At 36.0% G+C, this 16,932-nt stretch overlaps 1 protein-coding gene across 3 annotated transcripts in view; it reads left to right on the forward strand.

The window, feature by feature from the left end:
- Positions 1-16,932, forward strand: part of LOC131070921 (probable protein NAP1) — a 258,974-nt gene that overhangs the window by 44,334 nt on the left and 197,708 nt on the right. For 2 of the 3 annotated variants that reach the window (XM_058006606.2, XM_058006608.2), the window contains exons 2-3: positions 3,342-3,900; positions 3,980-4,054. In XM_058006606.2, coding sequence (XP_057862589.1) covers positions 3,460-3,900; positions 3,980-4,054 — 516 coding nt within the window. In that variant the 5' untranslated portion in view covers positions 3,342-3,459. The remainder of the gene's footprint in view (positions 1-3,341; positions 3,901-3,979; positions 4,055-16,932) is intronic. The other variant, XM_058006607.2, reaches the window with a different exon arrangement.

Consider the following 16,932-nt stretch of genomic DNA (forward strand, 5'->3'; position numbering starts at 1 on the left):
TGAAACTCCCATTTTCGCCATCCTCACCCAAATGGTTCGTCCTGGGATCTACAGAACTAGAACCTAGTTCAACCCCAATTCTTGCCTTTTTGGCCTTACTCTTAACAATCCCGTCAAGAGATTGCTTTGCCTGATATGAGACATCTGCAGGGCATGCTTTGCATATTTCCTCGTTCTTTGGACAAATGCCATTTAAAATGATAAACTCCACCACTGATCTCATCTAGACACCAATTGCACTTGACCTTCGTGCTACCAGGAAATGTTGTGCAATGTGTCCACGCAAAGTCTTTTTGATGTGGCATTTTGGTCAAGAATCGGTTCTGCAAAAACATTTTAGTTCAGTCTTTTAGCATTTAAATGTTACAGTTGTATGTTCATAAGATTACTATGTTTAGAAAACATAATTAAATTAAAAAATATATTTCACATGTCAGGTTCTCTAAATCAGATTGGAGGTTCTCTAAATCAGAAATTATGATATAATCAACATTATGTCAGACGTGAGATGTTCTAATCAGAAATTATATCAGATCTTCAATGATGCAATCCCAAAGCAGAGATACAATACCCCATAGAGCAGTAGTCTTAGATAAAGGCAGTAAGGTATACTGACCTCAAGGTATACTGACTTTTACATAAAGGAGTGAAGTCACAAAAGCGGTGAAAGCTAAAGAGCAACTAATAGCCCAGTCCCATATCAAAGAAAAATTGAAAGCAATGACGAAAGGGGCGTAAAGTGTTGTATCTCCAATAAATCTCTGCGATAAACACTCTTTGTATCTTTGAAGAGAACCGTATTAGGTGCCTAATCTAATTTCCTTTGTCATAAAATAGTCATGCTAACCCCAAACATGACAACTGATTTCAAATGGCAGAAAACTTGTCGAGAAGAAGCGGGCATTTGTCAAGAAGAAGTAGGCAAGCAAACAAGCTATCAAGTTTTCAACGACAGAATGAAATTTTTGGGCTCAAAAGCCCACACTTAGAGCCTATTGACTAATAAAAGATAATACTCAAACTTCTCGTTTGTGATAACAAGAATAATAATAATCATTTCAAGCTAACTGAGTTAATGAACCTTTAAGCTCTATATAGCTGTTTGAAATGGTCTGAATTTAGTTTAAATTGTTCATGGAAATTAAGTTCCATAAAGATTATGTCTGAATCTGAACTAATCATCAAAGTTGAATTCATTTTATAACTCTAAATGACAACTCATGCCATTGTATTATTATTGCTAAACTAAAGAGAAACTAACATAATGCGTACAAATACCCACAAGTTGTGGAGCAAACTTATGGCAAAGTGGAGATAAGCATGCAAACTATAATGTTTTACATCCACTATGAAGTCCATTCTTGGATAAAAGAATAAGAAATTCAAGTTTAAATCATGTGAAGCTAGACTTATGAGCTCGTCATGTTCAAAAAGATTGTAATAATTATATGAAGGTAACATTGCTAATCTGTCTCACATAACAGAGAGTAGTATTAGACTAATTTCACATTTGATACACATCCATGTAATACTATACTAAATGGTTAGGTAATCTTAGATAAGTAGTTTTTTTTTAACAACTAGATGGTTTATGCTCAGTTGAGAAGTTCTTTCCTGGATGGAAAGAGATATAAAGTTTGATTCACACTAAAATTTATAAATATTAATGGTATATCTAGTGGCAGAGCTTCAAAGTATAAATCCCAACTTTAAGTTACATATCCTACAATATTTTAATTTTTCACTATCTATAAATCCCAACTAACCATCGACTATTAAATTTCAAGCTTTGCTTTCTTATGTTGCAGAGACAACTAAGACCAATTAAAAAATAAAAACCTTCTGCACTATCGTATACGCTCACAACATTATTGTAAAAACCTTCTGCATAGTATACTACACTCACAACATTATCGTAAAAATCTTCTGCACTATCGTATACACTCACAACATAGGTTCGAGAGGAAGTTTCAATCTTTCAATCTGTATGTGGCGTCTACAACATAGTAAAGAATGTAGCTAATTTATGTGTTGACAGTTGCCAAAAATGAAAGGAAGTCGTTCAATTTGTGATTTGAGTAAATACCTCAGAAATAGAAGTCATCGGTAAGGCTGGTGAAGCCTCTGTCGCGTGACCAAAAAATACCACCTATGCGATCGATCTTCACCCTCAACTTCAACTTCTGGTGCTATGCAATCAATCTTCACCCTCGACTTCAACTTCGACTGCAACACGACGCCTATTTATTGAATTTTGTGGGCATTTTAGGTTTTCGCGGCATTAATTTTTTTTGCGGGGTTTCTTTTGGGCGATTAATCGCGATTTTTTCCGTGTTTTAGTCATGAAGAAATCGTTGAAATCGGAAAAAATCGTTGACCGATTTTTTCCGATTTTTTGGGTGAATTGATTGCCTGTATCGCCGACTCCCGATTGATTGGGTATAATCGCAATTTTTTCCCTTTTTTGCTTCTATGGTTTAAACAATGTTAATTTAAAATCTAGGTGTTAGGTTTACATGTGTTTATTAAAACCAGGCTCATGGGAAGGTTACCAACATTTATTTAATTCACCTACAGTAATTTATGATATTATCTTGTGAGAGGTTTAGGAAACTTATAATATAACAATCTATGGCAATCAACTAAAATAAATGGGAGAAACAATTTAACAAGCACAAGAGTGCTACAAGAATGATCTTGATGAGGCTGGCTAATATCTAGAATATGACTGATGATAAAACATTTTCTTTGTTGCATCTTCTGTAAGAACTATTTCTTGCATTGGTGGTCATTTACTTTGTCATTCAGCTCAGGCATGTCCTCTCTTGTGACAACATCTGACAATTTAACATCCACTATGAATTTCCATTTTCTCTTGCATTAAGCTTCAATCTTTACTATTTTCTTCTGAAATTGACCATTGTAGATGAACCTGGAATATCTTGATGCAAGATTTTTCTTTGCTCACGTTTCTTTAAGTAAACCATAATGGCAATCCAATTGAATGGGCATGCTAAATGATCTTGCATGATTTCATAGGATTTACATCATTGCAATATCTTTAGATTTATCTGGTTGCACTATGAAGCTTTTGACTACCTATATCCCTTTGCACCTCTCTAGAGATTCTTAGGTAGGATCCTTCCTCTTTCGTCTTTAGTTTGTTTTATTAGGGAGGAGGTTTGTATTTTGCTGCCAAGTTTTTGCACCTGCTTGCTTGTTGATTTCTAATAGTAAGGCTTAATCACTAGGATAGCTGAAGTTATGAGTTGTAAGTATTATTTGATCACAAAGCAATGCTTGCCTGTTTAATGGAAGCTGCTAAGTGCATGGTTCTTCAGGTTGTTCTGCAGGTTCACTAATTTGCTGGAATGAAGCAGCAGCTAAACTGGACAACCACCCGACTTTCAAATTCCGTACCGTTAATATTGTGATTAGTAACACTTTTGATGCATCAGAATGGCTGTGGATAGTTCAAACTCCTACCAATTTATGGGCAAATCGCAACAGCGATTTATGAATCAGGATCTTTCTCCAGATGCTTCTGTGAAATCAAGAGACTCGGATAATACCTCTAGATGGTCAGAGCCTTTCAACGCTGATGCAAATTCTTCATCCACATCTTCTCATTGGAAGCGTGCACATTCATCAGTTCCTTCTAGTTCCAGAAATTTTCATAAGGTTCGGCATATGCAATGGGTATTTCAACTCGTTGATGTTGCTGCTGGGCTGATGGCCAAGATGTACAGGCTTAATCAGAAATTGGATTACCCAGAGCCTACATTGTTCCAGTTTTCTGATGCTTTCTGGAAAGCAGGTGTGATTCCCAATTGTCCAAAGCTTTGCATGCATATTGCAAAAAAGTTCCCAGAGCATCCTGGGAAATTGCAGCTAGAAAAGGTAAGATGCTCTGGCAGTATTATAAGTAGACAATTTTTGTTTTTTTTGATATTTTGCACAGTAAATTTTTTTGTTGCAGGTTGATAAACTTGCACTGGATACTTTATATGAAAATGTGGAGGTGTACTTGGAAAATTTGGAACCATGGCTTATGGTATGTTGATGTCTCAAGCAGTGTATTTTCATCTTTTATTTGGAGTACATATTTATGTGGAGATAATAACACAAGCTTTTAAGCAAATTTAATTTTTTTTTAAATTCCTGGATAAGATTGGCAGCTCTATGTCACATGATATATCAGTTCTAATCAGACGTGACTGCTATATCCCATATATATTTCATGGGCAAGATCTTGAACTGTTTAATCATCTTCAAGAATTCTTAACTAATCTCTTTAAATTATTTTCGTTTGAATGGTTTGAGTCAATTCCTTGTGTTGCAGTTCATTTGCGAGTTGCGTGATATGACTGCTGTTTTGCTCCTATAAGTAATTTGATTTTATCAAGATTATGTTATCAATGAAATGTATGTCCAGAGTTAAAGCTGTTGGTCTATATGAAATTTTTTATTATAAAATTTAATTTCAGCTGCTGCATCTGTTTTCTAAGATGGATTCTTGGATAATTTAGCTTGGGAAAATTGACTCTGTTTGGTATTAGTGTTGCTTTAAATGCTCCCATGTTTCCAACTGCGTGATACTAATGCATATATTTCTTGATGTGTACTAGACTATATTGTTGAGGGGTTATTCTTTCCATTGTCTGAGTTCTACTGTTTCGGTAGAAATTGAAACAGAAAATGTTTTATGCATTATCATACATTGGATGATCTATTGGTTAAGAAATGTGTCTAATACTTTAAGTTGCGAAAGGCATTTCCTAAGATAGGCTATTAAGGACAGGCTGACTTGGAATTATTTGCAGTATTTATACAATTGATGTAAATGCCATTTTCTATGCCATAACATTCTTAAGTCACTAAAAAGCTTGCATTGTGTAAATTTTGATATTATCTTGCATGATTTAAGGATCTAAACTTTGGGAAAGCTTTATATATTGAGCTTCTCAGGTAGCTGAAAGTAGATGCACATTCAACAGATGAGATATGAAGAATTATCTCATGTTGGGAACAGAAGCTTTTGGAGAAAGATCTGGAGCGTAGACTAGCTTAAATAACTCAGAAACTAAAGTAAAACAAACATATCACTCAATGGGCTGTGAGACATGATACTACTTTAATAAAAGGGATATTGTATTACTGAGTAGGAGGAGGATGGGCACATTCTGGAGCTATAATTAAGGTCAGTTAGTGTTTGAACTTTGAGTTCTGCAGATCTGAAAATGTTCTATTTAAAAGAAATCATACCATCTTTAGACAGCAATTTTCAACTTTGTACTTAGTACACTTTGTGTATGTCATAGTAGAACTTTATATTTTGTTGTGAAATAAATTTGAATCGCTGATTATGAAATATCCCACCCCCTTTTGTAATTTTTAAATTCATTGCAGAATATTTGACTGAGTTGTTTACGAGGTTTTTGAGTTTTCACAATGTTCTGATTTTTTGTTTGTTTTCTGAATTCTTTGATTGAAATATATGCTTGAATGAAAGGGAATTATTTGCTAACAAGAATGAATTCAAATTGCTCGATAAACTGCAAACTTTTAGCATTAATCAAGAACTATAACATACCATTTTCAGGTGTCCAACATCTGATTAATATTTCCAGAATTCTGATTTAAACTGTCTTCAAACAGCAGCAATTAGAATGGTAATTTGGAAAGAATCCAGCAAATCAAACCCTTTGATTGCACGCCTAGGGTTTGGTGAGCAACACCCAAACCAAAACGCCCTCCAATAAAACTTGTTTGCTGATATAAATGTCTACAAATCATATACTAAGCTGTATGGTCTGCAATGTGATGATCAGCTGAAATTGTGAACCTCATCAACTATTGTTGATATTGAGAAAGCTCCTTGTTTTATCTTTATAATGAAGTTGATGCAATTGAAACCAAATGGTTTGATGACGATGTATTAAGATGAATATAAAGCAGAAGTGAAGAGGGGAGAAATACAATTTAGTTGTGACTGAATGAGCAACAATTATTAAGGGGACAGATATATTCATTACCCGAAAGTAAAGATTTATGAAGCAGCTAAGTCTTGTGCTCGCAATTATATTGGTCAATGATAAACTTTATATTTTCCGAAGTGGTCCTATTTTCATGTCTAGGAAAATCATCGCATGAGTGGTGGTTATAATCTACAAGACATTGACTATTCAAAGGGGCGAGCTAAACGAAGATTGCATGGGAAATATTATTTCCTATGTTTGGATGCTATACGATGGCTTGAGGGACACTTTATTCTATACGTTGATCGAAAAGAACTAATTTCAAGTGATCCCTATAAGGACGAGTCTGATGTAATTATTTGCATGATGAGATATATGTCTCTATAGCGGGTCTGTTGTGACCTATTTCACACATCGCCACATCGTAGATGGGGACCCCCTTGTTTTAGCTTTTTAGGGTTTTGTCCTAGCTCTGCAATTTCAATAAATGCATTTTTCTCTGAGAGTTTTGAGTTAGAGTTTTGAAGTCATCCTGAGTCAAATAGAAAAATCTTGCTTAGAATCAAGTTTGAACGTTGTCAAAGTGTATAGTAGGTCTGAAGGATGAGGATCGCAATTGCTTTGAGTCATTTCTAACAACTCTCTATTTTTAGGAATTTTGCTTTTTGCTTTTTTTCTAAAAACAGAAAGTTTTGTTTTTGGTACTTTGGGCACAATCCAGGAAGAAGCTTTTTTGGCTTGCTTTTTGCTTTTTGCTTTTTTTCTGCTTTTTTGAAAGTAGAACCTGGGTTTTGTTACTCAGGTCATTTGATTAGTACCCATGTATTCAGATTCAAAATTTTTTGCCTCTAAGTGCAAAAAGCAGGGTTATGTTTTTTTTGCTTTTTTCTGGAATTAGGGTTTTGATCCACAGGCCATATCATTACTGCCCATGTTCTCAGAATCAAAAAATTTGGTCTCTAAGTGTAAAAAGCAAGGTGGAAATCCTAATTAGGGTTTTGTTGCAGAAGATCCAACATCAATATGGTGGATCATATATGAACCTAGTAGCTCAAATGTATGTGTGGAAAGAAAAATTGACATGGCTGTCCAAATAAAACTCACCCAAGGGAAGAATGGCAGACAAAGGTTGAAGGATAGCACACAAGGGACCATGGCAAGGTGTCTTCAAGGTCCGCCTAAGACATGACATACTAGATGTCCAGCATGCTTCCAAGTCCGCCTAGCTCATGGAAGAGGGCAGATAGAAGGTGAAGTCCGCCCAAGACAAGTGCTAGTAAACATGGCATGACTTCTTCCAAGTCCGTTTAAAGCATGAGGAGACTTGTCCAAGCTTGATCCAAGTTTGCCCTCCTAACCAAAGTGGGCTAATCAATGATGAAGTCCACCCTCCTAAAAAGAAGTCAGTATGATGTCTTGCAAGTCCGCCCTCTAGGAGAAGGATAAAAGAAAAATAAAGCATGATCAAAACAAGATGGCAAAGCATCTTCAAACTCCGCCCAAGCTTGGAAAAGCACATTAAAGTTGGAATAAAACTCCTCAAGTCCGCCTTGGCTGTTGAAGCTCAAAGTCTGCCCTTGTCTAAGTATCCTCCAACTCCGCCTTGTCCAAAGAGGAGCCAAGTTTGCCTTGGCTTGAGACTATTCAACTCCGCCTTGAAGGTAAAGAGCACTTAGCAAAGGAACTTCAAACTCCGTCTAGAAAGACATAAGGTTGGCATAAAGCAATAATGTCGAGACATCCTCAAAACCCGCCCATCATATTGGAAAGATGGCAACACATTGTTAAAGTTTTCCTAGCCTTGAGATACATGCCCAATGCACTTCAAAATCTGCCAAGACACATGGGGAAAGTCAAAACAAAGTTGGCAAAGAAGCTTCCAACTCCGCCAAAGCATGAGAAAGCATGTCTAATGAAAGCTCAAGACCGCCAAGGATTAAAGGAAAATAAGGATCAAAGACATGGCATAAAGCTTATGAAGTCCGCCCAACCTTAGAAGATGAAGATGTCAAGAAGAAGTTGAAGTCCGCCCTAGTAAGGAAGGTATAACAAGCATGAAAGTCCGCTAGGCACACAAAAAGATGGCTAAACCATGGGTAAAGTGCAACATGTCTAAACACACATCTCAAGTCCGTTTTGGCATAATACCTTCCAAGACCGCTTAGACATGGCAAAAGGGTTTCAAACTTTGCCCAAGGGGATAAAGATTAAAGCAATGTTTGCTAAGAAAAAGATGGGAAGGCATGAAAGGGTGACAAAAGCAAAGACCAAGGAAACTATCAAAGTTCGCCAAAGAGAATTGTCCAAACAACTTGGACGACATAGCAAGAAGCAAGACATTGGCTAAGCACACTTCGAAGAGGAAATTAAAATTTACCAAGATAAACACACAAGTTGGCAAGACTTAGGCATTCCAAATTTGCCTAGGCATAAATGGAATATGTGAAGATGCCTGAGCCAGACATGAAAATTCGCCCAAGATTTGAAGATCAAACATGAAGACAATCAACTTGCCATGACGAAGAGAGAAAAATGGCTAAAGGAAAAATAATTTTGACAAAAATCAGCACATGGAATCAAGGGTCAATCAACGTACGGGCTGGAAAATAATTTTCTGACACATTTAAATATTTTTAATATTTTCCAACACTAAGAATTATTTTCAAAGAGAAAATAATTTCAACACTTATAAATATTTTAAAAAATTCAAAAATTTTGGAATTTGGAAGAAAGTTCTAGAAGATTCCTTAGCTAAGGATGAAATTTTGAGAGATAAAACTTTCCATTTTGGAAAGATTTAAAACATTAAAAACCAAAAAATAATAAAATCCTTAAACTATATATATTTTCAACTAGTCACTTTCAAAATGCATTATTCAGGTTGGAAATTTGGAGAGCAGTTTTCTCTTTCAGATTTTTGTGAAAATAGATTTTTGAAGAAGAATTTTTGAACGAGTAAAGTTTTCTAAGTGTTGAAACACAAGAACAAAGTGTTTTTTTCTGATTTTAAGACAAAATTTTCAGAATTAAAGGTGAATTTCAGTCACAAAGAGCAATTTCAATGATCCAAAATCTGAATTTGACTGAATTCTTCTGTTATTCAGTTTTATTTCTCTCAAATTTATCAATTTGTTGGACAAATTCCTCACTTTCAGTTTGCTTTTTCACAAAAAAATAGTTTTTTGACAAGCTGAAAGTGAAATTTTCAAGTAAAAGGGTTTGAAAATCAGAATTAAAATTAGCAAGTTGTCTTGAAAATAATTTTGATTTTTTTATGTGTTATGCAGGTTAATGACCACCAAAGGAGCACCTTCTAGAAAAGCACCAATGAAGTTTGCCAGTAAAGGAGTACAACCAGAATCCAAGATCAAATCAAAATGGAAGAATGTCATAGATACTGACATTGGACATGTGGAATTAGAAGAATTCAAAAAGAGAATGCATGGGCATGATGGACACCTACCGACACCCATTGCTTGTCGGATGATGAGGAATGGCATTGTCCAAGCAATTGGATTTCCTTCGGCTAAATAATGTACTGAGCAGCTGAGCTGATGGTTGAGTGTGCTATTCACTACAATGCACAATCAAGAGAGATCATTGCACCTAATGGAAGAGTTTTAGCTAATCTTTCAGAGTTAGCCATTCAAGAGACGTTTGGAATTCCAAACTACAATAAAACCTCCTACAAGACCAAAGAAGATACCGAGAGAATCTATGATAACCAATCTGAACTCTGTGCGGCAAATATTAACAAGTCATGGTTGGAAAAGAAGAGATCCCAAGGGAAAGTGCCAAAGATTCTATTACGCCCATACTTCAAAGAGGAATATGGTGATATCATCCTGTTGCTGAATAGAGTAATGGGAAGCCCTCAGGGTGCGCCATTTGAGACATGGATGTACTACTTCATAGATGAAATTACCTTGGGAGTCAAGATGTTCAATTGGTCTCGCATAATCAGCAATAATCTTCATGAACAGTTGATGAATTTGGAGAAGACAAAGACATTCTACATGAGCTCCTACATTATCTACTCATTGGTAAGAAATTTTAGATATTCCAGACTGATCTGCAAAGGCGTAGTTGGCAATGGCGAAAATGAATTCAAGTCTTATAGTCACCCGCAACTGTAGCTTAAGGAGAAGAGCCATTTCAAGCGAGCGAATGATGCATTCCTAATGTACATCACAAGGACATTACAAGGAGGAACTCACCAGAGGCTATCTCCTGAAGCCAAAAGTTTAATCAGCAAGCATGAGTCTTGGTGTATCCAGTTTTCAAAATTTACATACATAAGAGTTCAAGGTTTTGATGGTCGTCCTTACCGACTTCTGATCTATCCAACCAACAGGATGATCCTACTTGAAGTTCTCAGACAACTGGAAACACATCAGGGCTTCAAAAGGATAAGACAAAAGGCAGCTATATCCTTTCCATTCTTTATTGGAAGTATGCAAGAATCTTGTCCGACACCGCAGGTAGCTGAAAATGCCAGACTAGAATAGTGGCATCCCTTTACATTCTACCGATCCAGAGCTAATTATGATCCTTACAGTAATATTGGATCAATGAATGGAGAAAGGTTCAGACATAGAGTGGACATGGAGGATTATTTGGCAAATGCTGCAGATGAATTTGACATCAGGAAAAGACTATGGTCCGGATTGCCAGTAAGCTTGATCAAAACGACTGAACCATTCCTTGTGCCGGATCAGCTGGAAGATAATATAGAATATACTCAGCCTAACTTTGATGAACATGCACCTCTTTCTCCTATCAAATGGTCATAACTAGAGCATGCAGACTTGACCACCTTGATGCGGCCAGTCGTGAAATATTCCATGTGGTGGGTTAATCAACAAAGTCATGGATTAAGACGGAGAAATATAACCTTGACTTATGACCTGATGGGTGAAACAGAAGAATGCTCTTTAAATGTAGAGGCATCTCAAAGTGCCAGGCCGATCCAAAATGCTAAAAAGAAAGGGAAGGCAATTGTGAATGAAGGACTTGCTCAAAAGAAACAAAGGCTAGAACCATCTCGTTCTGCCGCATCAACAAACATAAATGATATATTGGCCATTGATAAGTCATTGGCAGAGATGGAAATTCCTTCCCCTATTCACGAAGAAAATGTAGAGTCAACCCATCAAGAAGATGAGCAGCCTCCGTCTCCTACTGGCACAAAAGTATTAGAGTTGGACAATGAAATGGATGTTGAGGAAGGTGAATTTCAAGAAGGAATGATTTGCACCCTTTGGGGTATCATGTGTGAAGAAGTTAATCAGGAAGTGGAAGGCATTGAGCAACCCACTGTTCCTGATTGGTTGAAGGAAAGATTGAAAATAAAGACACAAGAAATAGAAATTCAAGAAGAGGATGATATGACAGATTTCTTGGCCAGATTAGAACAAGTTGCCACAAAGAAGCCAGCCAGAAGGTTTTCCACCATCCAGAGAGATGAAGCCAGTTGTAGGACAGTGCAAATTGCTGTGCCAAAAGTGGACAAGGCAAAGGGAGATATTGGTCCCCATGAATATGAAGTCACTGCAATCAGTTTATGACCAACTACCAAGAAGCAGGAAGCTGAAGACTTGGATAATTCAGTTGCTTCAATGAAGGCAAGAGTGGACAAGGAAGTAAAAAAAAAGAAGGAATATAAGAAAGAAGTTGAGCGCCTGAGAGGATACATTCAACACTTGACTAAGCCACTTAGCCAAGCCAATCCAGAAGCTCCTCCACTCTTGAATCCACAAGAAACAGTCAGAAGTTCTAAGGAAGAAGTAGTAACAACCAGAGAGACCAAGGCATGGATGGAAAGCACAAGTAAAGAGGCAGCCACATTTGTGGAAAGGTTAGCACTAACATATGGACAAACCTCCTCTTTACTGTCCAAGATTGCAAATATGGCAAAAGCATGGGTCGACCTTCAAGACATCCAAGAAAGAATTATTCCATGCCTTAGAGAATTGAAAGGAGTTTCAAAAAAAGAACTAATTGGTGGAAATGTAATAGAAGTAGGAGCTGCATATGACTTCAACAGTTGGCACTGGACATTGGTTGCACGTAGTGAAGTCTTGGAATAAGTAAAGGCAGATACTAACAGAGTTGGGGAGCAGATAAAAGAAATTCAAGACAAGGTTTACCTTGTAGCTACAAAGGTACTTGAAAAAGAAACCATTCGAGAGAAGGATATGCGGCTTGAAAATTTGAAGGACAAGACACAGGAAATCTTCTCTACTGGACCGGTCCTGAAGCAGATTCTGGCTAAGGCATCGAACCTTCTATCCATCAGAGATGCTTTCCAAAAACAGGAATTAGATTGGGAAATCACTTTTGCTGTATGTGCGGATGATTTGGAAGGATTAGAATTCAGAGTCAGTATGCTGCCACATTTCACGATGGAAGATGTTGATTAAATTGTGTCCAAGTTCATTGAACATTTTGCTTCTCAACAGGAGAAGGGGGTGCAATCCTAAAAAATAGCACCTTGTGCCATTTGTCTTACATGCATTGGATATTAGTTTTATTTTGGGAAACTCTAATTAGGGTTAGGTTGTCTTAATCTCGACAGTTGATCTTAGATTGATCTCGACCTTTCATTTGTTTTCAGAAACTCTATATAAACTCATTCTCTCATTTCATTTAGTGTGGAGAGATTTATGAAATTGTTGAGTAGAGCTACTTGGATAATAAAAAGTTCATTATCTATTGTTTTGAAGTCTTATTGTTATCAAGTGGCTGCATGGTTGCATATTTTCTTCAACACTTAGAATAGATTTGCTTTGAAGTTGTTAGATGAATGAAAGATTGATAGTTGAGATTGGTGAAATTTTGCTCATATTTTTGTTGGATGGATGATTTTCATTCAATGTGTAAAGTTAGCCTGAGCTTTTGATGTGGATGCTTAACTTCTACTTTGAGTAATATTGTTCAATTGTTGATATTATTCATAAGTGTGAAAATCTTAAGCACCACCCTAGAAGATTGCACCCGCTTTGCGTAGTTGTCCAAGTGTGGCGAAACAAAGTGTCATTACCAGTTTCACCCAGTCTTTACCGTCTCTTGAGTTCATAGGAATAGCTTAGCAGTAGTTAGAATTCCTAAACCCTTATCTTTTTTATCTTTTTTTTCAAAATCCCAAATCAGAAAATCCAAAAAACAAAGAGCATTTATTGATAAATTCACCTAAGTCCAGCTTGTGAATGATACTAGTTGTCAAGCATAAGCCCCCCTCGTATTTCAGCATACACTACCCAAGAAGCTATCCACATAAAGTTGCCCGTTCGCACATATAGACCTTGGAGTTGCCTTGTGGTCCTTCTCGCAATCTTGGCACAATTAGTGATTTTGTTCAGGAGAGGATAGAGTATCCTTGGATATTTTATTCTAATGTTCGGTATATTATAAAACGTACACCAACATGGTCCAAATTCACATAATAAAAACATGAAATGCTCTGTTCATACCATCGTAAATACCAAGTGGCCATTGGGTATTGGAACCAATTCGGCTAATGAGTGACACATTCAAGAAGATTATGCTTGACAACGATTTATCATCCAATAGTAGTATGAAGAGCATCGTCTTATTGAAAGACAATAACTATCACTGTTATTCTGTCTACAAGCAATAGCTGTCAATAATAATAATGGCATCAACTAATAATATCGATTACAATATCACCAGCATGTCAAATGATTGGTTGATATCTTCCTAAAAGAGGCACAAGTTGTGGTGATCAGTAGCCGTAATAACAAGTTAAGAAACGTAACATCAATACCATTAATCATTGTTAAGATCTATTTATTTTAGTGACTAGACAAATGACTAATTAGATAACAATCCTAATAGAAGAGTTATTGGGTGGTTATGAAGAGGTGCCTCTATAATAAGAAGAGAGGACTTTTCAAAGAAGTGTGACTCTTGAGAGTTGGAAGTATAAAAGAAGTCTCCAACATTGCAACGAGGGGCAGGGAACAGCTTTCATTCTCTATTTTTCAGAATTATTTATCTACCGTGTTATATATAATTCCTTATTACAGTTTTAGAAGAACTGAAGGAGGGCAGGCCAAAGGCCCAATATCGTGTGTATGAAGCCCAGGATTATTCACATCAGACACAACACTGCATATCTTGTATAATATTGTTTATATTGGACATAGCATCATCTCTTTATCTATAAGTGATAAGTAATCTCATTTATAGCATATATATCGGACATTAGGGGAGACCTTAAGGAATATATAACTAAAAGGCAGCAATATAAAAGGTTTTAATATATCAAATGCAGCGATCAGAAAAAGAAGGGTAGTTTAATTAAGCCTCAGTTAGAAAAAGGACACAAGAAACAAGTAATCTTCTTTGAAAGGAAGCAATCCAATGATGTAAGCAAATAAGATGATTGAACTAAGCAAATATAGTAAGCAGCAAATTCTGTTTGATCCATTATAAAATAGACAAACAAGTCTGGTGTGATTCTCTTACAAGCAGCGATTCATAGTCCAAGTACAAAATGCAATCTATGGTTAAGGAAATGGTAATTGTTGTGAAGTGTTAAGGTTTATAATTATTATTATAACTCACAAACAATTAATAGAGGGACATTTCTCTTAAAGAAGTATCTACTCTAAAGAGCATGTCTCTGAGAAATAGAAGGTATATGAAAAGGAGCGTAAAGGGTGAAGAATCTATCTTACTGTGACTCTAATCTGAAGGTTCAGTTAAGCGGCAACACTATATAACAATGAAGAATATATCACAAGTATACAGATCAGAGAAAGTTATCAAGATAAGTCCTATCCTTTGAACTATTTTTACAATTTTAAGTTAAATATCATAATAAAGTGTCTTCAGTTTGGGTAAGTTTTGATCACAGTTCTCACCTTAAGTTGGAATTGTTGTTTCAGGATTAAATTAAGGAAATTCCCAAACGGGGGCATTACAAAAATTTGATCAAAGAATGCCCTGCAGTTGTGTTCTAAATGGTACGACTGGAAAGAAATTTGATAAATCAGCATATAAACCCTATCAAATCTACCTCCAAGCAAATCTGAAAATGATTACCCAGTTCACTTTTGTAGCTTGTAAAATACCTTGTAGAAATAATTAATTTGTTATGAAGCCCAATGCAACCTCTGTGTGAAATTGCTTGTATATTATGCCCTTGGGTGATCTTCCAGACACAAACATTCAGATTTGTGAAGGATTTCGTGATTTCGTCTTCACAAATAATTCTTGCCAAACCCTAGCTCTAAGAGCTCTGGAATGCCAAAGATGAATTCTCCAAAATAATAATTTCTCTTCCCAAAATGAATTCACTTTTTTCTTTTTATTTCCTTCTCAACTAGGGCGCTCAAATTAGGGTTTCATTTGGTAACTTTAATAATTTAATAAGTTGCATTTTATTTTATTTATTCATTCTCCATGTAGGCATCTCATTTAAGCAAATATTTGTGACTTGATAAGTCACCTTATTTAAGTGATATAAAATCACTTTATAACGTTTATTATTAAGCCACTTTATTAAATTATTTTGAAGTAACTTTATAATAAAGTACTCTATTTTATTTAATTAAAACATTAAAGTTAATGCTTTAATATTTTAATTTTTATTCTGAAACCATCCACCTGACCACTTCACTTGAAAACTGATGATGCACCTGGTCTCCTGGTGATGTCTAAAAATAGCAGGCCAACTCTCAGTCTCCTTAAAAATAGAAACCATCCTAAAAAATAGGAAATTGTTTTTGGACATCTGAAATGGCTCATTGAGCCCGTTGCAAGGCTCCGCAAGGTCTAGGTGTTCAATAGGCGAACTACCAATCTCCTAAAAAATAGGAACCCCTCCTGAAAAATAGAAGACTGGCTTTGAGCTCCCGAAATGCCATGCAAACCTCCGAAAAGGCCACATGATCCCTAAATGGGCTCCCTATCTATTGTATTAGCCTTTGGGAACTCTACTGATAGGCTAATCCTGTTAAAAATAGACCTGCCTAAGGAGGGGACATTACAGATTATGTACGTATCTTGTTAATAGAAGCTGTGGTGTTATCTATCGTTATGAAATGATGCCATCAAAGGGTTTGAGCTACCAGCCTTTGGACAAAGATCTGGGTTATAGACTAAGGCTTAAATAACTCAAACAGTGAAGTTAAACAAACATATCACTCGATGTAGTGGAGACATAGAAGCATTTTAATAAAAGGAATATTGTATTACTGAGTAGGAGGATGGGCATGTTTTGGAGCTATAAATAAGGTCAGTATTTGAGTTTTACAGATCTGAAAAAGGTTCTATTTCAAAGAAAGGATATTGTCTGTAGACAGCGTTTTGATACCTAGTACACTTTGTATATGCTATAGAAGATCTTTATATTTTATCATGAAACAAAGTTGAACTGCGGTTTATGCATATTTTTGATTAGTGGAAGCTGTGGTGTTATTTGTAGTTTCAGAATGATGCCAGCGAAGGGTTTGAGCTACACTGGATGGGTCTTTGATCCCATTAGTGCATCAATACTGTGATTAGATAGAGCAGAATAAGGAAACACAATGCAAATATAAAATATGGGAGCAGTCTGCTACCTAAGAAGATTACAGAGTATGTTGCTATTGAACTACAGTTATAAATAATAATAAGGGAATGCAAATTATGTGTACTAGAGTTAGTTAAGCTATATATGTTAGGTGTATAGTATATTTACTAATCTAGCTTCTATATAACAAATAACAGAATTAGTTGGTATTCCAAGCCGATAAATAAATAACATGTGTACGAGCACATAAGACACTCCCTCTTCAGGAGTGCATAAGACACCCCCTCTTTAGAGACTTTTCTCCACAAACTTATAAAATTGAGGAACGCTGGCTGAAATCATCAGATTCTGATATCACTTCCCTTTTTCTTGTGCTTGGATTAGAGATCTCTTGATTCCCTTGTTATTCAAATG

The sequence above is a fragment of the Cryptomeria japonica genome, chromosome 1, assembly GCF_030272615.1.
Source record: "Cryptomeria japonica chromosome 1, Sugi_1.0, whole genome shotgun sequence".
Taxonomy (NCBI): Eukaryota; Viridiplantae; Streptophyta; class Pinopsida; order Cupressales; family Cupressaceae; genus Cryptomeria; species Cryptomeria japonica.